The 23,773-nt window shown below is 41.5% G+C and overlaps 1 protein-coding gene across 1 annotated transcript in view; it reads right to left on the bottom strand.

Annotated features, from left to right (window-relative positions):
- Positions 1–23,107, bottom strand: part of fgf11b (fibroblast growth factor 11b) — a 57,525-nt gene extending 34,418 nt beyond the window's left edge. Inside the window, 1 exon segment of the mRNA XM_034099967.2 lies at positions 22,719–23,107. Within this exon segment, the coding sequence (XP_033955858.1) occupies positions 22,719–22,911 (193 nt within the window). The 5' untranslated portion in view covers positions 22,912–23,107.
- Between the last annotated feature and the right edge of the window lie 666 nt (positions 23,108–23,773).

The following is a 23,773-nucleotide window of genomic DNA, read 5'->3' as shown; positions in this document are numbered from 1 at the left end:
AATAAACCAAACTAATGGAAGGTTTGAGCATCTTTGAAGGCAGGGGTGGAAAGTTGGTGGAGTTGTAAATGCGCGTGACCCCTTAAAAAACTGTGGCTAGGTTACTTCTGTCTGAAAGTAAAAACGTTTTTAGTTTTTTTAGATAAAGTAGAAAAACTAGTCAAAACTAACGCCACCTCACCAGTTTATTTTTTGTCTCTATCTTCACCTTTTAAATAAAGGCATTCTGATTTAAACTGTAAAATATAAATTACACATTGTTGAATAAGTATGTACAATCTAATAATATCACATATAACCAGAACAACATTCAGAAAGAATGACTTTTTTTTTTATAAAAAAATAATGCATGTGTCCGTCCATTGATTCCGATCACACATTTCTTTTTATTTAATAGGTTCTTATACTTGACTCATATTTTCACCCTTACACTTTATTTCAGGAAAATCAAGCAAGGATTTGTTCTGTAATTGTGCTGAAGAACAGACCATGTCTCATGACAATATATTTGTCACTGTGTCCATTCCTCGTGAATATTTGTATAGGTGTATTTTTAATGTTGAAACTTAAGAGCACTAAGAGTAAGAGCAATTTTTCGATGATGCATTGGTTAGAATTTGAATACTTCTTCCACCAATGTTATAATTGACAAGTGTGCAGTTAAAAGGCTGAAGCTAATGATTATTCTCATTGTAGACTAAAATGTTTCCGTTTTCTATTGAAAGTCAAACAAAAGTGAAAGATCCTCATAAAACTCCAACATGTCATTCATTGAAATTGTTTATCCCACTAACAGTCTCACCCCCAAGATGCTACAACCATCAAGTACTATCACACTGAACGATTGGAATTCTTGCTTGAAAAATGACTGAAAAGTCTTATTGATTATCAAAATCATTCCATATTTGGAATGTTATAACACAAGTGTAAAACAGTGTTTGTCTTGGTTTATCAAATGCTAAACAAATTAAGAAGAGCTAGTGATTTGACATTCATGTGACACTGTGATGCCCCTGTGGGTCCATCAGTAGAGAGGGTGTGGCTGTTCTGTCTGTGCTGCATTGGCTGCATTGATTGCACTGATTGCAGTAACTCCGGGCACCTGGGTCTGGTGCTCTGCAGCTATTTTAAAGCCTCTCTGCTCCTGTCTGTGCTCTCGGCTTCTCCCTGCAGGCACTCCGGTTTTGTTGAGTATACTATGAGTTTCTTCAGTTGCTTTACTTTGTGCACTTCAACACTCTCACACACATACATGTCCATACAATCCTCACCCTGCATTTACATTACTGATACCACTGACATCCACACCTCATACTTTACTGGTTTTGACTTGATTTGATTTGTTTGTCCTAAATAAACATATTTTGTTAACCGTCAACATGGTGTCTCCTTTTTGTTGTGGCCTTTTGAGCCAGGTCATAACAAATGGGGGCTCGTCCTACGGGTTATTTGATTAAAAGTTTGTGTAGTGCTCAGAGCACATGGCGTCATTTGAGCAGCTAATTAGTTGATGTGGTCCAGCTGTGTGCTGGCTCGGCGCTGCTATCTGGGGGACACATCGTTTTTTTGGGTTTCAGGAAGCTTTAGTGTTTGACATGTCGTCAGGTTTTGTGTGCCAATCAGAAGGTAAGATGTTGCTGCTTGTTACGCTTTTGTAAAGAGTTTTCCCCGCTAGGCTTAAGTGGCGTTTCCCCTTGGGTTGCGTCTGTTTGTTGTTTTCATAGTGTTGTGGCGACGTGGTTAGTGTCAGCTGTTTTCGGACAGCTGTCTCGGTGGCACGTCCACGTGAGTTCTTGGTGTTACCTGCGTGCAGGTCGCTCCATAACTCCGCCGGGTTCCAGTGCGTAATTACCCACCGCAAGCCACATGAAGACTAGGTGAGATTAGGAAGATTTTGTTTAGGCAGTTAGGGGGAAATTCTCTGTTGGGTTAATCTTATGCCCATGCGTGTTGGCAGTTTAATACTTTGCTTTCTGATTGGCTATTATGACTTCTTTGTCAGCGTTTGTGGATGCATCCTCAGTGTCTTTCTTAGATTGCCAGAAGGCGCAGTTGATCGAAATAGCAGAGCACTATGACATTGCTGTGGTGGGGAGCAAGCGGAAACATGACATTAAAACTGTCATTGTGTCATCTTTGTTTAAGCAGGGGGTGTTGCAGAAGAGTAAGTCTGGTGCGGCAGGGTTCGTGCCGGTAGTGGTTCAGACAGTTGGTTTGACGTTCGAGCAGCAAAAGGAGCTTTTGGCCATGCAGTTTGATCAGGAGAGGTTGAGGTTGGAGCAGGAGAAGTTACAGTTGGAGATGAGGGGTCAGCAGCAGGAGGTAGAGAAGCGTTTAGAGGTGGAAAGACGCTGGAGGTGGAAAGGATGAAATGTGAGGTGGAACATGCTAGATTACGGCTGATGGGAGAGGGCAAGTTTTCTCCAGGGGAGGATGGTGGTGATAGGTAGGGTTGCCAGAAACTGACCATGATCAAAATCGATTATTCGGCAGCCCTGGCGAATAATAATCGATTATTCGACCGACAACCCCCCCTCGGTGTGTAGCGTGCTGCAGCAGCAGTCTGCTCTGCATGCAGGCTTCCTCCAAGTTTACAGTAAAACAAACTGGTGGTGTGACCAATGGCCATTTACAATTATTAATACTATTACTATTATTAGCATATATATATATATTTATATATATATTTTGGTTGAAACTAAGCCAGAAAAAAGAAAAAAAACATAAATAATAAAAAAAATAAAATATAAATAATAATAAAAAATATATAAATAAAATCGATTTTTAAAAATAATATTCGATTATGGAGACTGTAACGAATATTCGAATAATCGCTGGCATCCCTAGTGATAGGTCGGCATCAGGCAGTGGCGATATCATTTCTTACTTGCGACTAGTGCCAAAGTTCAATGAGCGTGACCCGGACATTTTTTTCACTCTATTTGAACGCATAGCAGAGGAAAGAAACTGGTCAGATTCGGACAGAGTGCTGTTACTTCAGTGTGTACTCACTGGGCGAGCACAGGAAGCCTATTCAGCTGTTTGTGGCGAAAAGGCTTTGGACTATGATGGAGTAAAATCAGCGGTGTTGAAGGCTTACGAACTAGTTCCTGAAGCGTATCGTCAAAGGTTCAGAAGTTGGGTCAAGGGAGATAAGCAGACACATGTGGAGTTTATCCGTGAGTTAACTTCTCATTTTCAGTGTTGGTGCGCGGCAGCAAATGTTGCAAGTTTTGACGGTCTTTGTGAACTCATTGTCTTGGAACACTTTAAAAACATTCTCCCTCAGCGTGTTGCCACTTATGTGAATGAACAGAAACCTTCCACCGCGTTTAGAGCTGCTGAATTAGCAGACGATTTTGTGTTGACACATAAGGGCAGTTTTACTGAGAAGTATTCTAGGGGTGATTGGAAACGTGGAGAAGACGATGGCTATGCCCGTGGTGGTGCAAAGTTTTCACCAGGCTCCTCCCGTAGATTTGTAGGTACAGGGCGACCCGAGGGGGCCAAAGTGGACCTATGTCATTATTGCAGAGGAGAGGGTCATTGGAAGGAGCAGTGTCCGTTGCTGGAAACTAAGGGGAAGCCTCGTTTGGCCCCACATGCTCCAGCCATGTGTTGTTCTGCCGTGTTGCAAAAAAACCCGTTGGGTGTAGGCTCGGGCATGGTGCCTGATAGGAAGCCGATTTGTGCTGACCCGGATGCGGGTTCTGGTTTTGAGCCGTTCATCACTGAAGCGGTTGTATCAGTAGTCGGTAGTGACAAATATGTGCCGATTAAAGTGTTGCGTGATACAGCGGCTAGATACTCATTCATTGTTGAGTCAGTGTTGCCTTTTTCGTCAGAGACAGAAACGGGGGATTTTGTGCTGATGAGGGGCATGGAGATGGGCTTGATTCCTGTGCGACGGCATACAGTAGTGCTGGATTGTCAGCTGGTACGGGGAGTTGTGTCTATCGGCGTGCGTCCCGCGTTGCCACTTGATGGGATACATATGATTTTGGGCAACGATCTCGCTGGTAGTGCTGTGTGGGCTGGTGTGCCACCGCCTGTGGTGGTTTCCAGGCCGGTGGCATCTGGGGAGCCAGATGAGAGTGGTTTGCAATTTCCAAGTGTGTCTCCAGTTTATAATATTGCACGTGTGCAGAGCCGTAGGATGTCCACTGACCTACCTGTTTCGGAGTCTGGAAAAAGTGGTCCAGCAAGGTCCTTTGACTTTGAGATCGAGACAAAGAAGAAGGAGAAGACAGTCGAAGTGGTGAAGGAGAAGAAAGAGAGGAAACCCCGCAAAGCGAAGGAGAGGAGGCCGAAGGAGGTCGGTGAGGCCGATGAGCGCCTACATGCTGTGGCTCAACGCCAGCCAACCCAAGGAGGAGTGGGACATGGAGGCAGTGGAGGCGAAGAAGCAGTACGAAGTCGCAAGGCTGGAGTTAAGAAGAAGGATGTTGGGTTGTCGTGGACCCCTTTGGGGCCCCGTCTTAAGGGGGGGGGCTGTGATGCCCCTGTGGGTCCATCAGTAGAGAGGGTGTGGCTGTTCTGTCTGTGCTGCATTGGCTGCATTGATTGCACTGATTGCAGGTGACTCAGGGCACCTGGGTCTGGTGCTCTGCAGCTATTGTAAAGCCTCTCTGCTCCTGTCTGTGCTCTCTGCTTTTCCCTGCAGGCACTCCGGTTTTGTTGAGTATACTATGAGGTTCTTCAGTTGCTTTACTTTGTGCACTTCAACACTCTCACACACATACATGTCCATACAATCCTCACCCTGCATTTACATTACTGATACCACTGACATCCACACCTCAAACTTTACTGGTTTTAACTTGATTTGATTTGTTTGTCCTAAATAAACATATTTTGTTAACCGTCAACATGGTGTCTCCTTTTTGTTGTGGCCTTTTGAGCCAGGTCATAACAGACGCACATTAAATACAGTTAAATCCCTGGTCAAATCTTGCAAATATGTCTTCAACATATTCTTCAGTGATTGTAATAGTAAGTAAAATGTTTGTTTCCTTGTATTCTATCTTGATAATTGTCCTCGATCATGTTGAAAATGTAGCTGCTGTGATGCACTAAAAATGTCATCGTATCGTATTGTATATTATCATGTCTGGTCGTATCGTACCACAATATGGCAATGATGTCCCTCAAGGAGTTGAACATGAAGCCATGGTTCAAGACAAGCTTCTTTTGTTGCATGAAAATGAAAGAGTAGAAGATGATTCAAAGGACTTATGACTAAACAGCGAATATGCTGACATTAGATGTGTGGTGGGAAATTAAAGTTGTTGTTTTCAGGACGGAGTCAGGGAAGTTTTCTCCTGTGAGCATTACATTTTGATCGTGTCCATACAATAAATGGACACACACATAACTGCTCTCTTGAGCCCGTTGAGACTGCATATAAGCATAATTAATCTAACCATATATGCATCCTATCCTGTGTCAGTCATACTGTGAGGTGCATCCCTGTGCTGTAGTTAAAGAACAGCAGGGGGCTGCTCCTTCTTTCAGGGTGAGCACACCTACATCTGCCTTGCAAAGCTTTCACTTGCTATGCCAGAAGCACAACCTGCAGCCTCCACTGTCCTGGGTATTTTCCGCGGAGAGGAGGCATTCATCACTCCTGGGACACATGTGGGCTTGAGTGACAGAAAACATTGGCTGATCCAGGTCAGTGGAGTGTGGGTCAGAGGGAGCTCAATGTCTGTGTATGTACATCAGCACAAAGGTGTTGTCAGAGCACCCCCCAGCATGTTGACTCATCAGCAGGCCCATTTCCAAGTGGCCGCTCCGCACAACGCGGACACTGTATGTGTAACTGGTAGTATAGCTAGAAGTTGCTGTTTAGGTTACAAGAAGTACACCAAGACACCGTTTTTAAAACATTGGTCAATTCTGAGATCCTGCTGAGTTGTCATGTCTTCTTTCAGACTAATGGAAAGAGAAAATCCATAACAGACATTAGGTTTTTTTGTGACTTGTTTTAAAAAGCATTAGAGGCTTGATTTGCACATTTTATTTGTAACAAAATGGTGAAACTGTTTATGTTCCGACAAAGAGACATACACAATCCCTTCTGTAAAAACCTTTGACTCTTATATGTTAATAAAATGAACCTTGCTTTATCCAATGTTTACATTTATATTTTCCGAGAAATGCATGCAACTTAGCACAATTCAAGAGTATAATGCCGCATTAGAATATTTTAGCAAACCATCCATCCATCTTCTCCCGCTTCTCCGTGGTCGGGTCGCGGATGTAGCAGTTCAATTTTAGAAAACGTGTTTTACAGAAAATGACCGTCTTAATGTAAGCTATCAACTGGGCAAGTTCCATGGTGATATCCATTGGTTTAGTATGTTCCTCTATTCACTGCTGTCTCCCCTTATCTTTAAATGATTTATGGAAATATAAATGGAGGATTTGAATGGAGTCGACCATTTTCGTCACAGATGTAAATGTGAATGTAGACTCTGAATTTAACCCATGCTATTATTAGGAGCAGTTGGCAATGTGAGTGCCATATGCCTTGCTCAAGGGTACCTACAGTAAGTAGTGCCCAAGAGGTGTACTGGCACCTCTCAATGTACCTGTTTACCCTCCATACTTGTTCCACCCAGGAACTAGATTCTGGTTTTGTTATGTTGGGTGAAAAATGTAATCTGCAACTTTCAGACAGAGGTAAACAGATTATTTAATAAGTGGTCCGAGTTATGCAAAAGCGGGAGAGACTATAAAGCATTTTGTTTATTAAATTGCATTGCCTGTAGTCCCAGCAGTTCCCGGGCTACACAGGGATGCCCCTCATCAATTTACATCCAGCACTGATAATCATTTTGAAAATCACCTGGGGGAGAACGGAGCCTGGTGTTACATTGAAATCATTGCAATTATGTGTGTGTCTGTATAAATGAGGTCAATGCACATAAGAACCCAAGGTAATCACTGCATGCATCACGGCTGCCATCAAGGACACTTAAAACCTTTCGCCGCCATGTCATTCCCCTGAGAAGTAAGCAGTGGTGGAGCTTTATCGCCAATCGGCCTAGTGTATGGCTCGGTGTTGGTTATCATTACACTAATGTATTTATCTGGTATGATGTGAGCCCGGTATGTGGAGCTCCTGATAAGGGGTGGAGGTAATTACTGAGGGCCTGCATGACTGAGCAGCCAAGGGCATCTCTTCTTCTTCTGCTCTGACCGCACCACACAACAGGGGTTTTCCTCCACTTGTATTTCCAGGACTCCCTGACTTTCCCCTCTTCCCTCCTTATCATTCTTCCACTTTGAGCTGCTTTCGCTCTTTGAGTATGCATGCATGGATACGGTACACGTGTGTCTGCATATATACATGTGCTTGGGAAGAACATATATGCAGGGAAAAGGGAGTGCGTCTCTTGTGTAGTGTTATCCGCTGCTAATAAAAGGAGAACATGGTTCCTCCTTTTTTTCCTTTTCCTTTTCTAAACTGGGCCATGAGCTACAGTGCTGCTAGTACTGTAATTATCAACCTTGTGGGAAGATAGAGGGGGAGAGGAGCGAGGGAGGGATGAAGTCGTAGAAGCTGGTTAAGGCGAGACCCTAGCGGAAACATTGTGTTTCTTGCACTGCACGACTTGGGGATGTTGGGCTATTTGGTTTTCTTTCTCAGAGTAAAGAAAACATCATTAATACACATTTGAGTGTTTATTTTTACTACACTGTGTATATGTGTCTGTAGATTTCTCATACGTTCTCCAAAAGTTAGCATTGCATATTTATACACAACATTTAAGAGAACTTGTATTACAGAAGAAATATATAATTTACTGTAAATACTCAACTAGAGAAGCTTAATAGTGATACATTATCTAATAATATATATCTTCTTTTTTTTTTACCTTATTCGCCTGTAGTTTATATATCTAATGGAATACACATCTTTCTCAAAATAGTTTTTTTCTCATCTCAGAAATCATCGTTTCAGTTGTACTTCATATATGTGTTCATAAACCATGTATAACGAGATTTGGTTATGATTTGATTCCTAAGAAAATAGATTTTTTTTAATGGCGGTCTAAAATGTCAGCTAAATAAAACAAAAATGTTGAACCTTTATCCAATGCTCAGACTGTATGCAATTGTGCCTTATTTGCATATTGAAACTTAACATTTTAAATACTTGTGAATCAAAAGATAATTGTCTTAAGACAAATAATCCACAGTAGTAATATCATATCTGTTAGTACATCTGCTTACCCTATTCACCTGGAGTCTCTCTCTTTAACAACAGAGAGGCAAGACAGGGGATTGCTGGTCTAGAAATAAAAGAGGGAAGGCCAGCAAGACTAAGGGAAAAGGGCGATGACGGAAACAAAGATACAGCGTGTGACAAGCGTGAGTCGTAGGGTGAGGAGATGGGGGGAGACAGGCTGAACATGGATGTTGTAGATGAGAGTGAAGAGGGATAGCCCTTTGGGGGAGAGCTTAAAGAAGGAATCTGAATGAATGAGGTGTATCACATCACCTGCAGCTCCAACAATGGCCTCTTGATTCAAAACCAAGGCACCATAAATCATCCATGTGACAAAGGCAGCAGTTCACCTAAGTGAGACAGAGTTATTGCTGCTTATTAATGGCGCTGACAAGAGCTTGTCAAACACAAGCAGAGGCAAATAGGACCCGCGCTGCTTCCCTGACACACATTCAATATTCACAAATGTGCCTCATTAGCATTATGACAGGTGCATATCAGTGACAGTTAACAACATGCGCAGCACAGGGAGAGTCACTACGATGTGTTGCAGCCTCAAAGCTTCTTTACATTATAGTCAAATTCTACAGGTTAAAATCACCCTTTTTCTTAAAGGAAGACCAGCTGCACACTGAAAACAAATGGACTGATTTTGTTTTATTTAAACGTAATATTATTGCTTTCAACTACACTTATACAGTTATGTGAAGTCTGTTGACATAATTAAAGTCACCTTTTCAGTTCTTTAAGTGCACACCACCCATCACCTTTCCTTTCCCCCATGGAGCCTCCAGCAAGGACACAAATAGGCACTTTGATATATGCAGAACAAACAAACACAAACATTCCTCTGCACTCCCACAGGGGTCCAGACCTCTGTCAGATCGCGTGATGATCACACAAGTAAACAAACAAGTGAGCTAAACAGCACGGCAACGGGCCACAAAGCGATTTGCAGAAGTTGCATTGATTTGCTTGCTGAAACACTTTGATATAGTGCTTACGCGGTGCTTTTCCCACGCAAAAGAAGTAGAAGAGACCCGTGAGTGAGACGCTGAAGAGCAGCTCCGCGCGCACGGGAGGAGGCGGATCCATTGTAGATTCCAGGGGGAAACACCGGCTGAGATTAAGTTTAGCTGACACAGTTTGCATACTCGCGCAGCTGCATGCAAACAGATACACATCGGATTAAAAGAGTTAGGCTTCTTTGTATTAAATTAACTTTCTTTACTGACTTAAATCGTCAGGACGTGCCTCCCTTTGGATGCAGGAAGCAGCAAACAGTTTTTGAAAGGATAAACGTTAAGAGATATGGATTAAAGCAGAATATTTTGATGGATAATTTGTGAATTTAGAACATATTTACAACTAGCTTGATTCAATTACTGTTGACTTTATGGAGTTATTGGGAAACACTCCTCTGGAATCTCACTCTACACAGTATAATACAAATACATACATGCCATTAAAGGTCCCCTATTATACTCTTTTTCATCAATACTGTATATTATAGCTCTCGGATATATACAAAACATGTCTCTGAAGTGTTTAGCTCGAAATACCAAACAGGTCGTGCATTGCAGCATCCCATAATCCCCTCTGTTTCAGCCCTGTTTCAAAAGTGCTGATTCTCTGTCTGTTGCTTTAGATGAAAATAAGGAGCCCCTCCCCACGCCCCTCTGAGAGAGATTTGGTTAAAAGAACTCAATGGTGCTCTAGCAGGAGATTCAGGTGATAAGGTGTGGGGGGGGGGGGTTGCCTTGGTTGGTGATTGGCTAATGGTTACACAAGCCAAAAAATCGTTATGACATCATAAAGTGGCCAAAATCTGATCAGCTCATTTTCAGACAGGTTTTAAATGGATCAGGACAAAAAGAGAGAGAATCTTTTTTCCTGAAACCTTCAGAATCTCTTTACACAGAAAAAGTGGATTTTGCAGGTGACCTTTAAGCAAAGCACTAACTAGATGTTTTATCCAATACAATGGGTTTTCAAAAAGGTTTACATTTTAAAAATGCTTTTCAGACACTATTTGTATATTCAAAATCGTATATTATTTGCAGTAGTAAGCTTCTTGCTCAAGTGCTCAGACATGAATGCGTTATCCAACAGATTAGTCACTGTCACCTCCCGTCCTCAGACTACCAGATGCAGGGTCAGCCTTCTGGGCAGCTGTGGTATGAAACCTGGTCTGGTGCCAGTCTCCAGTTCTGTTGACCTCACTGTGAGAAGGGCTCTGCTTTTATCTGAACAATTCTGAACTCTTAAGGTCCTCACATGTTTATGCCAAGTGAATCTATATAAGATGCAATTTCTCATTGTTCTATTTTCAATTACAAATATCCAAGTGTCTGTTTGTAAAATAAGAGTTGTTGAAGGTGGGGTAGGTAATTCACTTCAGAAACACTTTTTGTTATATTCCATGGAATGCTCTTAACATCCCAATAGCAATGAATACATGAAATGCTTTAACAATAAATACATTAAAACATTTCATCTGTGGAAGCCGTGGCGCTGGGCTAAAGTAACTCGATGGCCTACCTGCCTGTCAGCCTTCCATCTCGTGCACAAACATATCTCGTGCCCTCATTGGTCATGTGTGCGTTTGTGTGTGTTGGAGGAGGGGCTCTGTGAGGAAGTCTGAAGGAAGGGGCAGATGTTTTTTTTCGGCTGCGTACTTTCAAATTCTAGCGCACTCGAGCTGGTTTCTCCATTCTCATCTACCCTACCTTTTAAGGTTTCATAATACAAAAGAGCATGTTACAACCAACTACTGCTATGTTGTTAGCAGGATAACAACTGGATCCATTTTCATTGAACTTAGTAGAAGAGGCAGGAACCAACAGAGAAGCCATTACATTTTAGTGCAGATTGGAATCACAGGGTTTACAGATTAGGTTTGACTTCTATCAAGATAGGGACATTTTGAAGCTTCTATGTGATATCAGAAAAAGACTTCCTGACTAGGAAAGTTCACTGAAACAAAGATATGAAGGTGGTTTTGTTAGGCGACTATGAGAAAGAAATACAACACATCATCTGTTATTATGACATTACGACTTAAATCTCACGAATACACCACATTTGGAAGAACACCTTCCCATCTCGTTAAACGGGACAATCCTAGGAGCACATGAGTGAACCTTTGGCTTTGGCGGTAGTCTGTGCTCGGAGTGCCATTCTATATATAAAAAAAGTACTTATTATTTGGCATCAGGGGAATTTGATGTGTTAGGATGTACTCAGGCCTCTCGGGAGAGATCTTGATCTCAAGGAGATGACCTGATTAACTAAGGTTATATATGATGGACACCAGTTACTGTATGGGCGATAACAATGATAACTGGATTTTGCCAATTTCCACACTGTCAAGTGAGATTTTAATCTCTAATATATCAGTAAATTAAATAATTTGATTTCTGACGTGACTTCCTAATACTATCCATACATGGGGTACACAAGGACACATATGGTTTCTTATCTGAGGACTCTCTTGCTGGTCATCTCCCATCCATGCCCCTCCTCCTCTCACTCCCTCTCCACTTCTCCTTCTCCTTGTCTTCACATCATTACCTCTATAGGTGTCCTCCATCCTCACTGTCTTTCTCTTGTTAGAGGTAAATTCAATCTGTCCTTGTCAGCCTTAATCAAAGCACCCACAGATTCAATTTAGCAGTATGTGTGGGAGGTTAAGGTGTTATCTCTTCGGATGAAAGGAATCAAAAGGGTGCTCTTTGTACACACATCCTCCGCCTTCTCACTTTGAATAAGACTTAAGGCCATTGTCAACAGCCTCTCTATAGCTCAATATCTTTTCACAAGGCAACTCCAAACCTTTACTGCAATAACACTGATATAAAAAGTCACTGATCCCCCTGATCCCTTTGTGTCCATTGACTTTATTTGTCTGAAGAGAATTTGCAATCCCTAGACATAAATTTAGATAAACCTTCAAAATGAAAAGAAATACATACAAAAAAAACTAATCTCTGATGGATTCTTTCTTTATATAAAAGGTTATTTCATTATGGTTTAATCCAATGTGTACATCTTAGAGAAAGTTTAAAGGATTAACCAGATAACCTTCTTCTACTAAGGACCAGCTGTGTTCCCATCCTTGTAAATTGGTACAGGATACTGTATTTAAGTTCCCTCTGATGAAACAAGCGTTGTTCAAATCTGAAAATCCCCCGAAATTGGATGACCTGCAGCAGCAATCAACCACTAATCTTTTGTTTGTCTTCTAGATGCAGACAAACAGAAAGCTATTCTTGGAGATCTCTCAAATCTTGATTACGGCCGGATATTGTCCGCCCTAGGCGCTGTTATGGAACTTTTATTATTTATTTTTTAAACTCTTTATTTTTCAATTGACAGTTACTGTACGGCACTTTTTACTCATTTTGGTTAGTAAGTTTAGAGCCAAGAAAGTGACAAAGGAGAAACTCTGCATTATAATCGGATGGTTCGTAAACATTGTAAATAAATTAAAAGAACAATATGGAGGACATTTTGTTGAAAATGCTGATGGTGAAAGTATGTCTGAAATGTTCAATTACATTCGTATATGGTCATATTTCCAATCAGCACTGGGCTATGGTTAAGGATATGACATGTTTCGTTTTTAAGAAATGTAACCAAAGTGATTTTGTTGCCTTAAATCCCCTCAAACTTGTTTAGCTGTTCAATAATTATTTAAAGAGCAACTTGCAGGTTAGAGACACCAGTGAATAAATGTGTAGGAAAATGTGTACACACTAGATCAGGGGTCGGCAACCAATGGCACGCGTGCCACCATTGGCACCGTAACCAGTGGCACACTAGGAATAAGTGTGCAAAAATATTAAGATTGTATTTTCGGATCCTGAACGAGACCGCCGCCAGAGCGCGTCTCCCCGTTACCTGCAGAAGGAAGCCATGCACGCAGCGCAGCCCCGCTCTCTTTAACTCCAGGCGACTTTCTTTCCTCCGTGGTGCTGATCGTTTCACCACAGAGGACAGCACTTCACAAATTGCAGTACCCACAAGGAGCTGTACAAATGCCCCAGTTTTTGCGTGGCTGTGTCTTTAGTTGAAAGCCCAGTGGCGATCTGCTCATCTCTCATCTAAATAATATGCTACACAGGGGCGGACTGGCCATCTGTGTGTTCTGGAGAATCACAGAACGGACGATCGTCCTTATTAATATGCCGTTTAAACCAATTATTTAAATGTGTTTGTTAAATTCGGCATCATGTAAGTTGCGCTGACAGGTCCACACATTAGGCTTGTTTGAGACGCGTTGCGGCTCGCCTCGAAAGTAGACGAGAATAGCCGATCGCAGTCGGGGCAGGTCTCAAAAAGCTCGCCTGAAGTCGGACAGCTTGGAGCATAGGCTGCAGTCGAATAGTCCAAAAATCAGCTCCTAACGTCTAACCCTATCGTCTATTCCTTGACCTCTGAGTGAAACGTCACGGGGTTAAGGGATAGTGGATAGGAGAATTCAAAAGGACTTAGGAGAAGAGACTGCGGTACTTTAGAGCAGTGGTTCCCAAACTTTTTGTGCCCAAGGCACACCAAAGGACAAGTAAAAATCTCAAGGCACACCTATTGTGCAAAATAGCCCTTATAACACGTGTTATCACTCATATCATGTAAAATATCTGTAAATGTGCATAATTATTTACTAATGCCAAATATAATGTGACAAAGACAACTATATTACTCATGAAATATTTGTTAACGAAATATTTCAGAAATTAATTTGGAACGTTATCAAATTAGGCTTCATCAAAGCAGCAACACACTCATTTAAACCAGACAGGTCACAACATTAAAAATGAGACAAAGGAAATTCAGCACAGAGAACTGTCAATGCAAGGAAGCTGCATTGTCCATGGTCCTGAACTACAAATTACAAATGTAACATTTCAGCAGAGATGGGGTCATTACTAAAAAAAAGTAATATATTACATATTACTTTAAAAAAAAAGTAATATATTACATATTACTTTTTTAAAAAAGTAATATATTACACTACTTCGTTACTCTCTACATAAAGTAACTCGTTACTTTACTCGCAGGGCCGGCCCGCCCCTCCCTGCAGGCGGATCACGCAGACTGCTAAAGTTTCAAATATTCTCTTTAGTTCAGTTTCCATTGTCGCATAAGACTGATCCAGATCCTGAATGTTTTCCTATCTGACCGTGGCTGTCCTCTGTCTCCTGCTATCTGACCGTGGCTGTCCTCTGTCTCCTGCTATCTGACCGTGGCTGTCCTCTGTCTCCTGCTATCTGACCGTGGCTGTCCTCTGTCTCCTGCTATCTGTATATGTTGCGCAGTCTATCTCTGCTCACGCTGTTGCGTCAGCGTGTTCTCCTGCGTGTTGGCCATGTGTTGCACTGGAGCCAGACTGGAGCACACCGCAAAGACTTCAGCCGAGCACGTACGAACTGCGCATGCGTGAGTGGCAATAACTCTCCTTACCAGCAGGCGGCGGTGGTGTGTATTCGTCATTCAAAACAGGCAACAACCGGAAGACAGAGAAGAAGAACAGACTGTGATATAAACAAACAACAAATAGCGTGTGCGGTAGCTCCACCTTAGCATGTGTTCTTTGCAGGTGTGTGTTGAGGTTTGACGTGGTGTTTCCAGCAGAGGATAACAGCTTCTGGCCTGGACACAGTTTGCACCTCACCGTCACTTCCTGTCTATTCTTCGGATGAACTCAAAAATAATGGGCATACCTCCACCCCTCGAGAGTTATCGCTGACTCAGCTATGTTTATGCAGCACTGCACGTGGAGATGTGGACGCGCAAGTCGCGCAGATTACGTACATATAAACCTACAAAGTACTGATATAGTAAATTAAAAAGTAATTATTTTTGTGTAGTTGTATATTGCAAAAATAACGTATGGTTGTCACAAAATCCCACGGCACACCCGGACTTGCCTCACGGCACACCAGTGTGCCGCGGCACACCGTTTGGGAACCACTGCTTTAGAGAATCCGAATGCACTTTCACTATCCGACGTGTTTATGATGCGCCAGCGGACGTCCTGAATGTGCGTCTGCTGCTGTGGGGGAACTATGGAAACCACAGTTTTCTATACAGCGGACTACAACATGGATGTTTAATAAGAACGAGGGACTACTGTAAACTCATCTAGAGACTCTGCACCGTGCTCTGATGCTGCTGCTTTGCTTTATGAACGTGGACAACAGAGAAACAGATTCTTCATGACCAAAGTTGGAATTGAAATAAAAAAGGAAAGTGAAACTTATGCTCGTCACCCTCTCCCTCCGGTCCACATTAATACAAATGATCCCAATACGTATGATTGTATGAACTAAAGATCTTAAAATCAATACAGATGTATTTATTATAAACGTTAGTCTTTAACATCTATCACTGTGTATATCACCATTCAAACATCTTTTAAGAGTTGAACAAACCCCACACAGCTCAGTGAAATGTTGACTTTATTTGATCATTTCAGTAAAAACTAACGTTCATATTTCTCTTTTTGATTATAATACTGATGAACGTTCAAAACAAAGCACTTTGGAAACTTACCACCTATGTTTTAAAATGCTTAATAAGCACCGTAACTTTCATGATATAATTTCTTTGTCATAATCGGTTGTTTCTGTGAACGGCCGACTGTTGAGTGACGGCAAATGCTGCGGCTGCAAGGCATTGTGGGGCAGCATTTTCTGCTCTCTTTTCGGTAAGGGAGGTCCAGTGGTTCCTAAGCTAAAGGAGGTTATAAAGGAAGTTTGAAACCTCCTTTCCTTTCATTTAGAGAATTCGAACGGCACTTATCATGGCTGCCACTGAGGGACTTCCGGGTCATTTCACTCGGTTAGGAAGGTTCCTAAGCTAAATGGACTATTCGACTGCAGCCCTAGACTGCTTCGTCTTCTTCTTCTCTCGGTTTTTTGGCGGATTGCAAACAACTTTAAGGTGCATACCGCCACCTCCGGAGTCGGTTTGACTCGGTTTGCATTTATAAAGAATGCACACATGTGTTTAATCGTTAATGTCAGATATGTACTAAGTAAATACATGTGTTCGTGCTCAAGATTAGATTCAACTTTATTGTTATTGCACATATTACAGGTACTGAGACAACGAATTGCAGTTTAGCTTCTAACCAGGTGCAACAAGCAGTGAAGTGGAAAGTAATGTACACAATCTACAGAATAAAATATATAATGAATTGAATGATGAACAAACAGTGAGGGGTATGAATACACTAGATATCAGCCTGTGAGCAGTGTGTATGAATATGCTAAGATATATAAAGTATGAAAACGGTAAGCAGTATAATATAAAATATATAGATATTAATTTCATGATGATAAACATTGTGGAACAATGATGAAACATGGGAATGGATGTGGCGACGTAAAACTGACACAAAACAACAACAAACTTTTGCCGAGCCAATTGGAGAGTTTCATCAGCAGCACGTGGTAAAACCCACCAATGAGCGCTCAGCTCGAGATACCAGCGAGCCGTTTCCCATCAAGCATTTTGCTTCCGCAGCTCGTGGAGAGCAACTGCGCCGCCTCGCCGCGCCTCGCCGCGCCTCGCTCTCAAGGCTGCGGGTGTCTTTGTCCCGCGAGATTTCAACATCTCATGTGGGCGAGCCTCCAGAGCAAGTCGGACAAAATGACTAACCATCATGCAACGCACTAGCAAGACGTTGATCGCAACTGCGCAGGTCTGCGCAGGTCTCGCTTGTCTCAAACAAGCCTACTGCTTCCCCGCAGCGAGGCTCCCCCCGCCCTCCTGTTGACAGTTCACGAGCGTCAAGCTCAAAACGGCTCCTTTCCCTCTGAATTCTTGCCCTTATATCTCGTAAAACGTATCAAATCCTGCATTAACTTTTTTAATTGTAATTTTCAGGTAAGGTTAAAATCTCCTTCCTAATAAGCCCTGCCCAATTCAAATAAATGCAATATAAAATAAAGTCACTCAGTAGTATGGGGATAAAACAAAAATATAGAATTTTGTTATGTGACGTGACCAAAGCTGTAATGACAGAACATGTTGTGCCAATGTAGGAGTCTGTTCCGTACTATTGAGCCACTATCACACATGCACTGCAACAACCAATGTTTCTAGACATTACCTGGAGGAGTTGTATGGGCGAGATCAAATGTTCGAATCATTCAGACCGGAACGTCAAGCGCACTTTACCCTGACAGCTCTCTAATATGAATTCTCTGTATTGTCCGATTGAGCCCAAGAATTTGGCATTCACAGAGAGCGTTGGGCGGTTGATAACGTCTCTATCACGGCTGCTGTTGAACCCCAAAGTAAACAAACATCCAACTCTAGAGACATTGAAGTTCAGGAATTGCTAGCCGACAACGGGATGGTCAAGGCAAATTCAGGAAACGTCAAGAGAGTTGTTGTATTTGACCAACTGCTGGTTTCTTGAACGTGCTGTAAACTGTGTTATGTTATGCCTCCTGGAAGCTCTACCCAGGCACCATCACTCTTCTGAACCCAACACTTCAACCATTAGTTCATATGAGAAAATGGCAACGCATAAATGTAATTTGTACCGACATGATCCACCCACCCAACTTTAAACAACCAACCAACTAAAACACCTAAAACATAAAAAGTAAAATTCTGAGCTGTCCTCCTTCTTCATCGACAGTTTATTAAACAGAAGGACTTTCTGTCTTGCAGTGACAGTTCATATCCAGCCCCATGGCTTCCCATCTCATGATCTTCTCCCCATGCTGGCTCTATGACATTCTGATTCAAAGCTCTTTTGAGTCCCACCTACATTCCCTTTCATCTCCACTGCTATCTTTCCCTACCTCTCTTGCTGAATTTTTGATTTCCTCTTTATCCGTGCCCATCCCCATCACTTCCACCCACCTCCACCTTTTGATACAAATGTTCTCTGACATCAGTAATATCTTTACATTTTTTTATTTAAACCTCTGTTTATCCCGACAGACTAGCCCTCCCTCTCTGTCGCCGTCTCTTCCTCTGTCTCTCTCTCTGACCCCTGTCACAGTCAGTATAGTTCTGATGAGAAGCTACCTAACACTGCATTGTCTGATCAGGTGTTGTCGAGTAAGCGAGTTTGCGGGCCTCGATCTCTTGGGGTCAGCTTAATGCTATCCTCTGCTGGATCTCTCCTTGTAACTTGGTCTGCCGCTCGCCAGCCATACATTTGTGCTCCAACTGTCGACTTGGCCAACATACTACAACTCACCTCCATGCCAAACAGCTCCCACAATGCTACAGGATGTCTGTCTGCACTATATCTGAATGCATTAGTTTTCGAATGAATCAGCTAATAGTGTTACTATTTTTAACGCATATTTGTATTTCTGAGGTCTGCTTATCATTTCCATGCACACATGTTTGTGCTAAGATTGCTCATTGAGCTAACTTAGAGAAGGGTACTAAAGGTGATACTCAGGGGCGAGCAGCTCGATATCCCTTCCCTTTCATGTCCGATTCCACCTTGAAGAAGCTAAGTGGGTGATTATTGATTAACCACTATTCATTAATGAGCTGAATTGATCTGAAAAGAGGGCAACAGTGCAGATCACTGACGGAGAGGGTTTTTCATTGGCCAGGCCAGCCCCTAGTGAGGGTTACTTGTATGGGGACAGAACAGGACACTATAGAAAAGGATGATGAACAGGAAGAAATTAGATTATGTGGTTTGTCATGGATCTCATCCAGTGTAAGCTTTGTGCCAACAACTTGTATAAGCAGCAGGGTTTATGTCCATCCTATCATTTCAGTAGCCAGTTGTTTTATAGTGGTTGTAAATATAGCCTGTGTGCTGGTGTGATTACATTACATTGCATTTAGCTGACGCTTTTATCCAAAGCGACTTACAATAAGTGCGTTCGACCAACAAAATACAAACTTGAAGAAAACAGAATCATATAAGTACAACAGGAGCAAAAACATTTCAAGTGCTACTCAACTGGCTTTAGATAAGCCAGTCCTTTATTAGTATAAGTGCTTTGTTAATAGTTCTATCGCTCGAAGTGGAGTCGAAAGAGATGAGTTTTCAGTCTGCACCGGAAGGTGTGTAAGCTTTCTGCCGTCCTGATGTCAATGGGGAGCTCATTCCACCATTTTGGAGCCAGGATAGCAAACCCACGTGTTTTTGCTGATGGGAACTTGGGTCCCCTTCGCAGCGAGGGTGCAGCGAGCCGTTTGGTTGATGCAGAGTGGAGTGCACGTGCTGGGGTGTACGGTTTAACCATGTCCTGGATGTAGGAAGGGCCAGATCCAATGTGATGCTAATATGACAGCTGAGAAAAACTCTCCTTAAAAATAACACAACTGGTAGATAATCTACAGAATCCTGGGATTGCTGTATGAACATATAAATGTATTTCCTTGTAACTAGGTATTAACTTGTTAAAATGACAAATGTGTATAATATGCGCTTGTGTTGCAAACAATCTCTAAGCTTTTTTCAAACTCAGAGATTTTTACCTGGCATACAGTATTGATCTGTCGACAAGGCTTATGAAGCCTCGCTTTTGGAATTTTGGACGTCGCCATATGTTTTATTTTTTACTTTCCTGTCTTGGTTTTTCCCGTCACAATCAGGGTTTTTTGGAACTAGAAGAGACACGAGAGAGTTCAGCGTAGCAAATTGCTGAATAAGACTTATAGGCAATCGAAAGTGTAAATATTCTAAAACTAAAAGACTGCAACGGGACAGCAACGGGACCCGATCACGCCATGGTAGTGACTTGTCAGTCACATAGAAGCCACACCCTAAAGCATAACCTACTTTATCATCTATTTTACTCTAAATGGGACCGATATTTATAAGAATACCTAAAACCTGCAATTGAGACCATAAACGCATTAGGAACATGTTTACTTAGGTAATAATAAGGTGAGTTGGGGCATTTTTTCATAGACTTCTATACAGTCAGGCCGTTTCTCAATGTCGAGTATACCTGCTGCAGAGCCACTATTTCAAGAATACTACGTCATCGAGTGGCGCCGAATGCTGGGCATTTAACATGCATTTAAACAGTCCTTTGGCGCCACTCGATGACATAGTATACTTGAAATAGTGGCTCTGCAGTAGGTTTACTCGACATTGAGAAACGGCCTCAGACTTCTCTTCGTCCTGCTGGCCACTATAAGGAATGCAGGTTTAAGGCACTTCCTCATTGACCTCTGTCATTGACCACTGTAAAGACATGCATGGTCAATGGTGATACCCTGACCTTCAGCATTAGCTAAATCAACAGGTCAACATTTTTTTTTTTTTAGATAATAATTTCCTGGAATCTTCAGAGAATATTAATGGTATATATTTAGAGACTAGAGCTTTTTTATTTTACGGTTTCTACAAGTTAATTATACATTTGAATTTACAGTTTTCACTATAATATTCTATATAATATTTAAAAAAATTACCTCAATGACCATGGTCTACTACTATTATATAAACAACTTACAGCCATTTTCATAATAAAAAAAGGGATTTTCAAGGCAACATGAAACAGTTGGTCTCAATATCCTTTCTGTAAGAAATAAAGCAATTTTATCAGATTTAGTTATTGTTTTTTCACATTTGCAAAGTCTGAAATGTGGGTTGTGTCGCCATGAAATGAGTTGGTGTCAGCAGGATGCTAATTTCCTTCAATGAATGAATTAAATAAATCCATTTAGCCTATGTGTTGATTTGGATAAAGAACACAAATGGCACTTAAGCACAACTTTCATAACAAATATCAGGGGAAGGTTCCTGCTTTTCTCACACAAAATACCGAACAATCTTCTGTACATCTGGCACCTCTACAGCTCTTTTTTGTTGTATTACAATGTTGTTTGAAGCATGGAAGACATATGTGAACACTGTGGTGCAGAATGAAATGAAAGTCATCATCAAGCACAAAGCTCTGCTCATTCCTCATCATTCTCACGTTCAATCTGCTTAGATGCAGTCTTTAGCTCCGGGGGTTGAAAACACTGTTTCTTCTCCAATCAGCCATAAAAGTGTGCCACACACTATGGATGAAGGATTTCTGTTCAGTGACATTTCTGTAATATGCATAATTTAGCTTAAACATACTACACTTATAATTGTGCATGAATAAGACAAAACATTTCTCAGCCATGAATTCAATAATTCAGCATGCTATCAGTCACACCAAAGGAGTGAAGAAAACTGCTGAAATAAATCAATAAATTACATTATTTTCTCTCGTTGTCAGTTATGAAAGGTATTACAAAGAGGTTTGGATTTTAAGAAATCAAACAAAAAAGTTGACTATTTTTATTTTGTAATCCTTTTTGAATAGTATAATAGAACAACAAAGCAACACAAGTAGCTGCAAGCACAACATCAATGAGATTTGACACCCTCAATTGTGCTAATTTGAGTCATGGCACATTTTCCATTGACAAGATAGTTGGCAACACATCACATAATTAATCATTCAAAGCTTCCAAAGAAAAACAGCAAGTAAAAAGTTATCCAGCACAGGAACATTTGTGTACACATTGTTTCTGTGTCAAAACTGTAGGATAAGTGACAATGTAAGTCCAGTTTACTAAAAATATCTTTCTTTGTAATGTTTGGTATACAAATTAAGTGTTTTGTGAGTATTTTAACCACAAATTATGGCCAGAACAATGACCAATCAAACAAGTTGGTGATTCATCTAAACAATCAAATTCAACCTTTGGAATTTACAACTTTCTATTAAATCCCATTCATGATTACACTATTTGTTGTGCAAATGTTTGTAATCATGAGTAGCCCATGTGGTAATTTGTAACTGAAATATGAACCTTTAAATCCCCAATGTGCAGATGTGCATAAAACAAGAAGGAGTGCATAGACTGCATACAACTGTTGTGATGTTTTTATTCGCTAACATCACAGTTTATTGTTCCCTTGGGCCGGGATGTTTTGGAATGCTAATGCAGCGTTGGGTGAATGGAAAATAATTTCAGCTGAGTTTTGCATTTATTTAACAACAGTGTATCACACAGGTGAAGCAACAATAGGACCGGCCTGTTAACCGGTGCTGCTGTGAAACCATCAGGATTTAGGAGCTATGACTGCAACATAAATGAAGTAAATTACTTTAAAGGTGAATCCAGGGTGAACTGATTGTTTGTGCTTTTATAAAACTAGCTGTCATGCATAATTCCTTGAGGAAAGGTTTTTTGATACAGTTTTTGTCTGCTTAATAATATATGTAAGAAAGCTCTTGAGTTTTTGAGCCTAACAAACCTGCTCTTTCAAGTAAAATAGTAGCATTTAAAACCTGACATTATGACAATGATTTGAGCTTTACAATAAACAGATGGGGATTTTCCTTTTTTTATTAAATTGTAAAAATGTAATGCTCATTTGCTCCATTTTCCTTAAAAAAAATAAAAAATGTAAGTTTTCGTTTCGAGCCAAATATGCCAACACGTGAGAAAAGCAGAGAAAAATGTAAACCGTAGCGTTGACACTCACCTGGTCTTTTCTCGTTTCGGCTCTTTCGACCCCCACATAGTCGTACTTTGGATATCAAGACCAGGATCTGCTTCTGGCACAGGGACTTGTTGCTCTTAGGACAGGGCTTCCGCTTGTTGACTACCGGTCGGTTGGTTGGGTCCTCCTTGATAGCCCGTTTCTGTCTAATGAGAGAGCTGGCGAGAGCTGCCATCTTCCCCCCCTCTCACCTTTGGGAGGGGGGTTTGTTTTCCTTCCCAGTACCCCCTTCTTGCTTGTTCGGCTTTTGCTTGACTAAAAAAAAACTAGAGTAGGACAGACGGTTTAGAGAAGCCCCCACAGGGGAGATCGGCCGTCTAAGTGGGTTAACAGGCAAGAGTTTAGTTTAAGGGTTCCCTTAGAGAGGGAAAAACTGGAAGATGTGTAAGTTCACCTGCAGTCTGATGTTAAGTCAACCCAAAAATATCACACTATCAAGAGCACACATAAAAGTGGCACAGTCACATTTTCAGTTTTAAAAATAACTGAAAATCCAACGTTTGAATTTAAAAAAGGGGAAGACGGAGACATATTGCTACCCCTCTTCCCCACTCATCTTCCCATTAAAATTGCCAAGTTAAAAAAAAATGTATAGAGCAAAAAAAACTACTTTGACTTGACAACACCACAGAGAAGGAGCCTAATTCGTTTTACATATAAAAACACTTTTACTGAAGAAAAGTGAGAACATTTTGGATGCTAAGAAGCTCTTAAAAGCGCGAGAAAAATCAAACTGTTTGTCACCGTTTGTGCAGTCCACGGAGGTCCAACTTTGCCTCATATTTAAATGTGGCGGCGTAAAATAACGAGGCGAGAGTCAGAGCGGTAATCCAGCCGATTTAAATCCAGAGGTGTAACAGCAGGCGGGACGTTGACGGTCTTGGTGGGAATGTTGCCTGGAAGGCAGCGGAGACATGGACACAGACAGACAAGAGATTCCTCATCTGCCTCCGATGGCACGCTCCTTTCCCACAGTCCTCACCGAACCCCCCTCCCTCCTTCTCCTCCTCCCCCTCCCCCTCCCCCTCCTCCGCCTC

The sequence above is a fragment of the Pseudochaenichthys georgianus genome, chromosome 14, assembly GCF_902827115.2.
Source record: "Pseudochaenichthys georgianus chromosome 14, fPseGeo1.2, whole genome shotgun sequence".
Classification (NCBI taxonomy): Eukaryota; Metazoa; Chordata; class Actinopteri; order Perciformes; family Channichthyidae; genus Pseudochaenichthys; species Pseudochaenichthys georgianus.
Note: the sequence above shows the minus strand (reverse complement) of the source record. Positions and strands in the feature narration are given on the sequence as shown.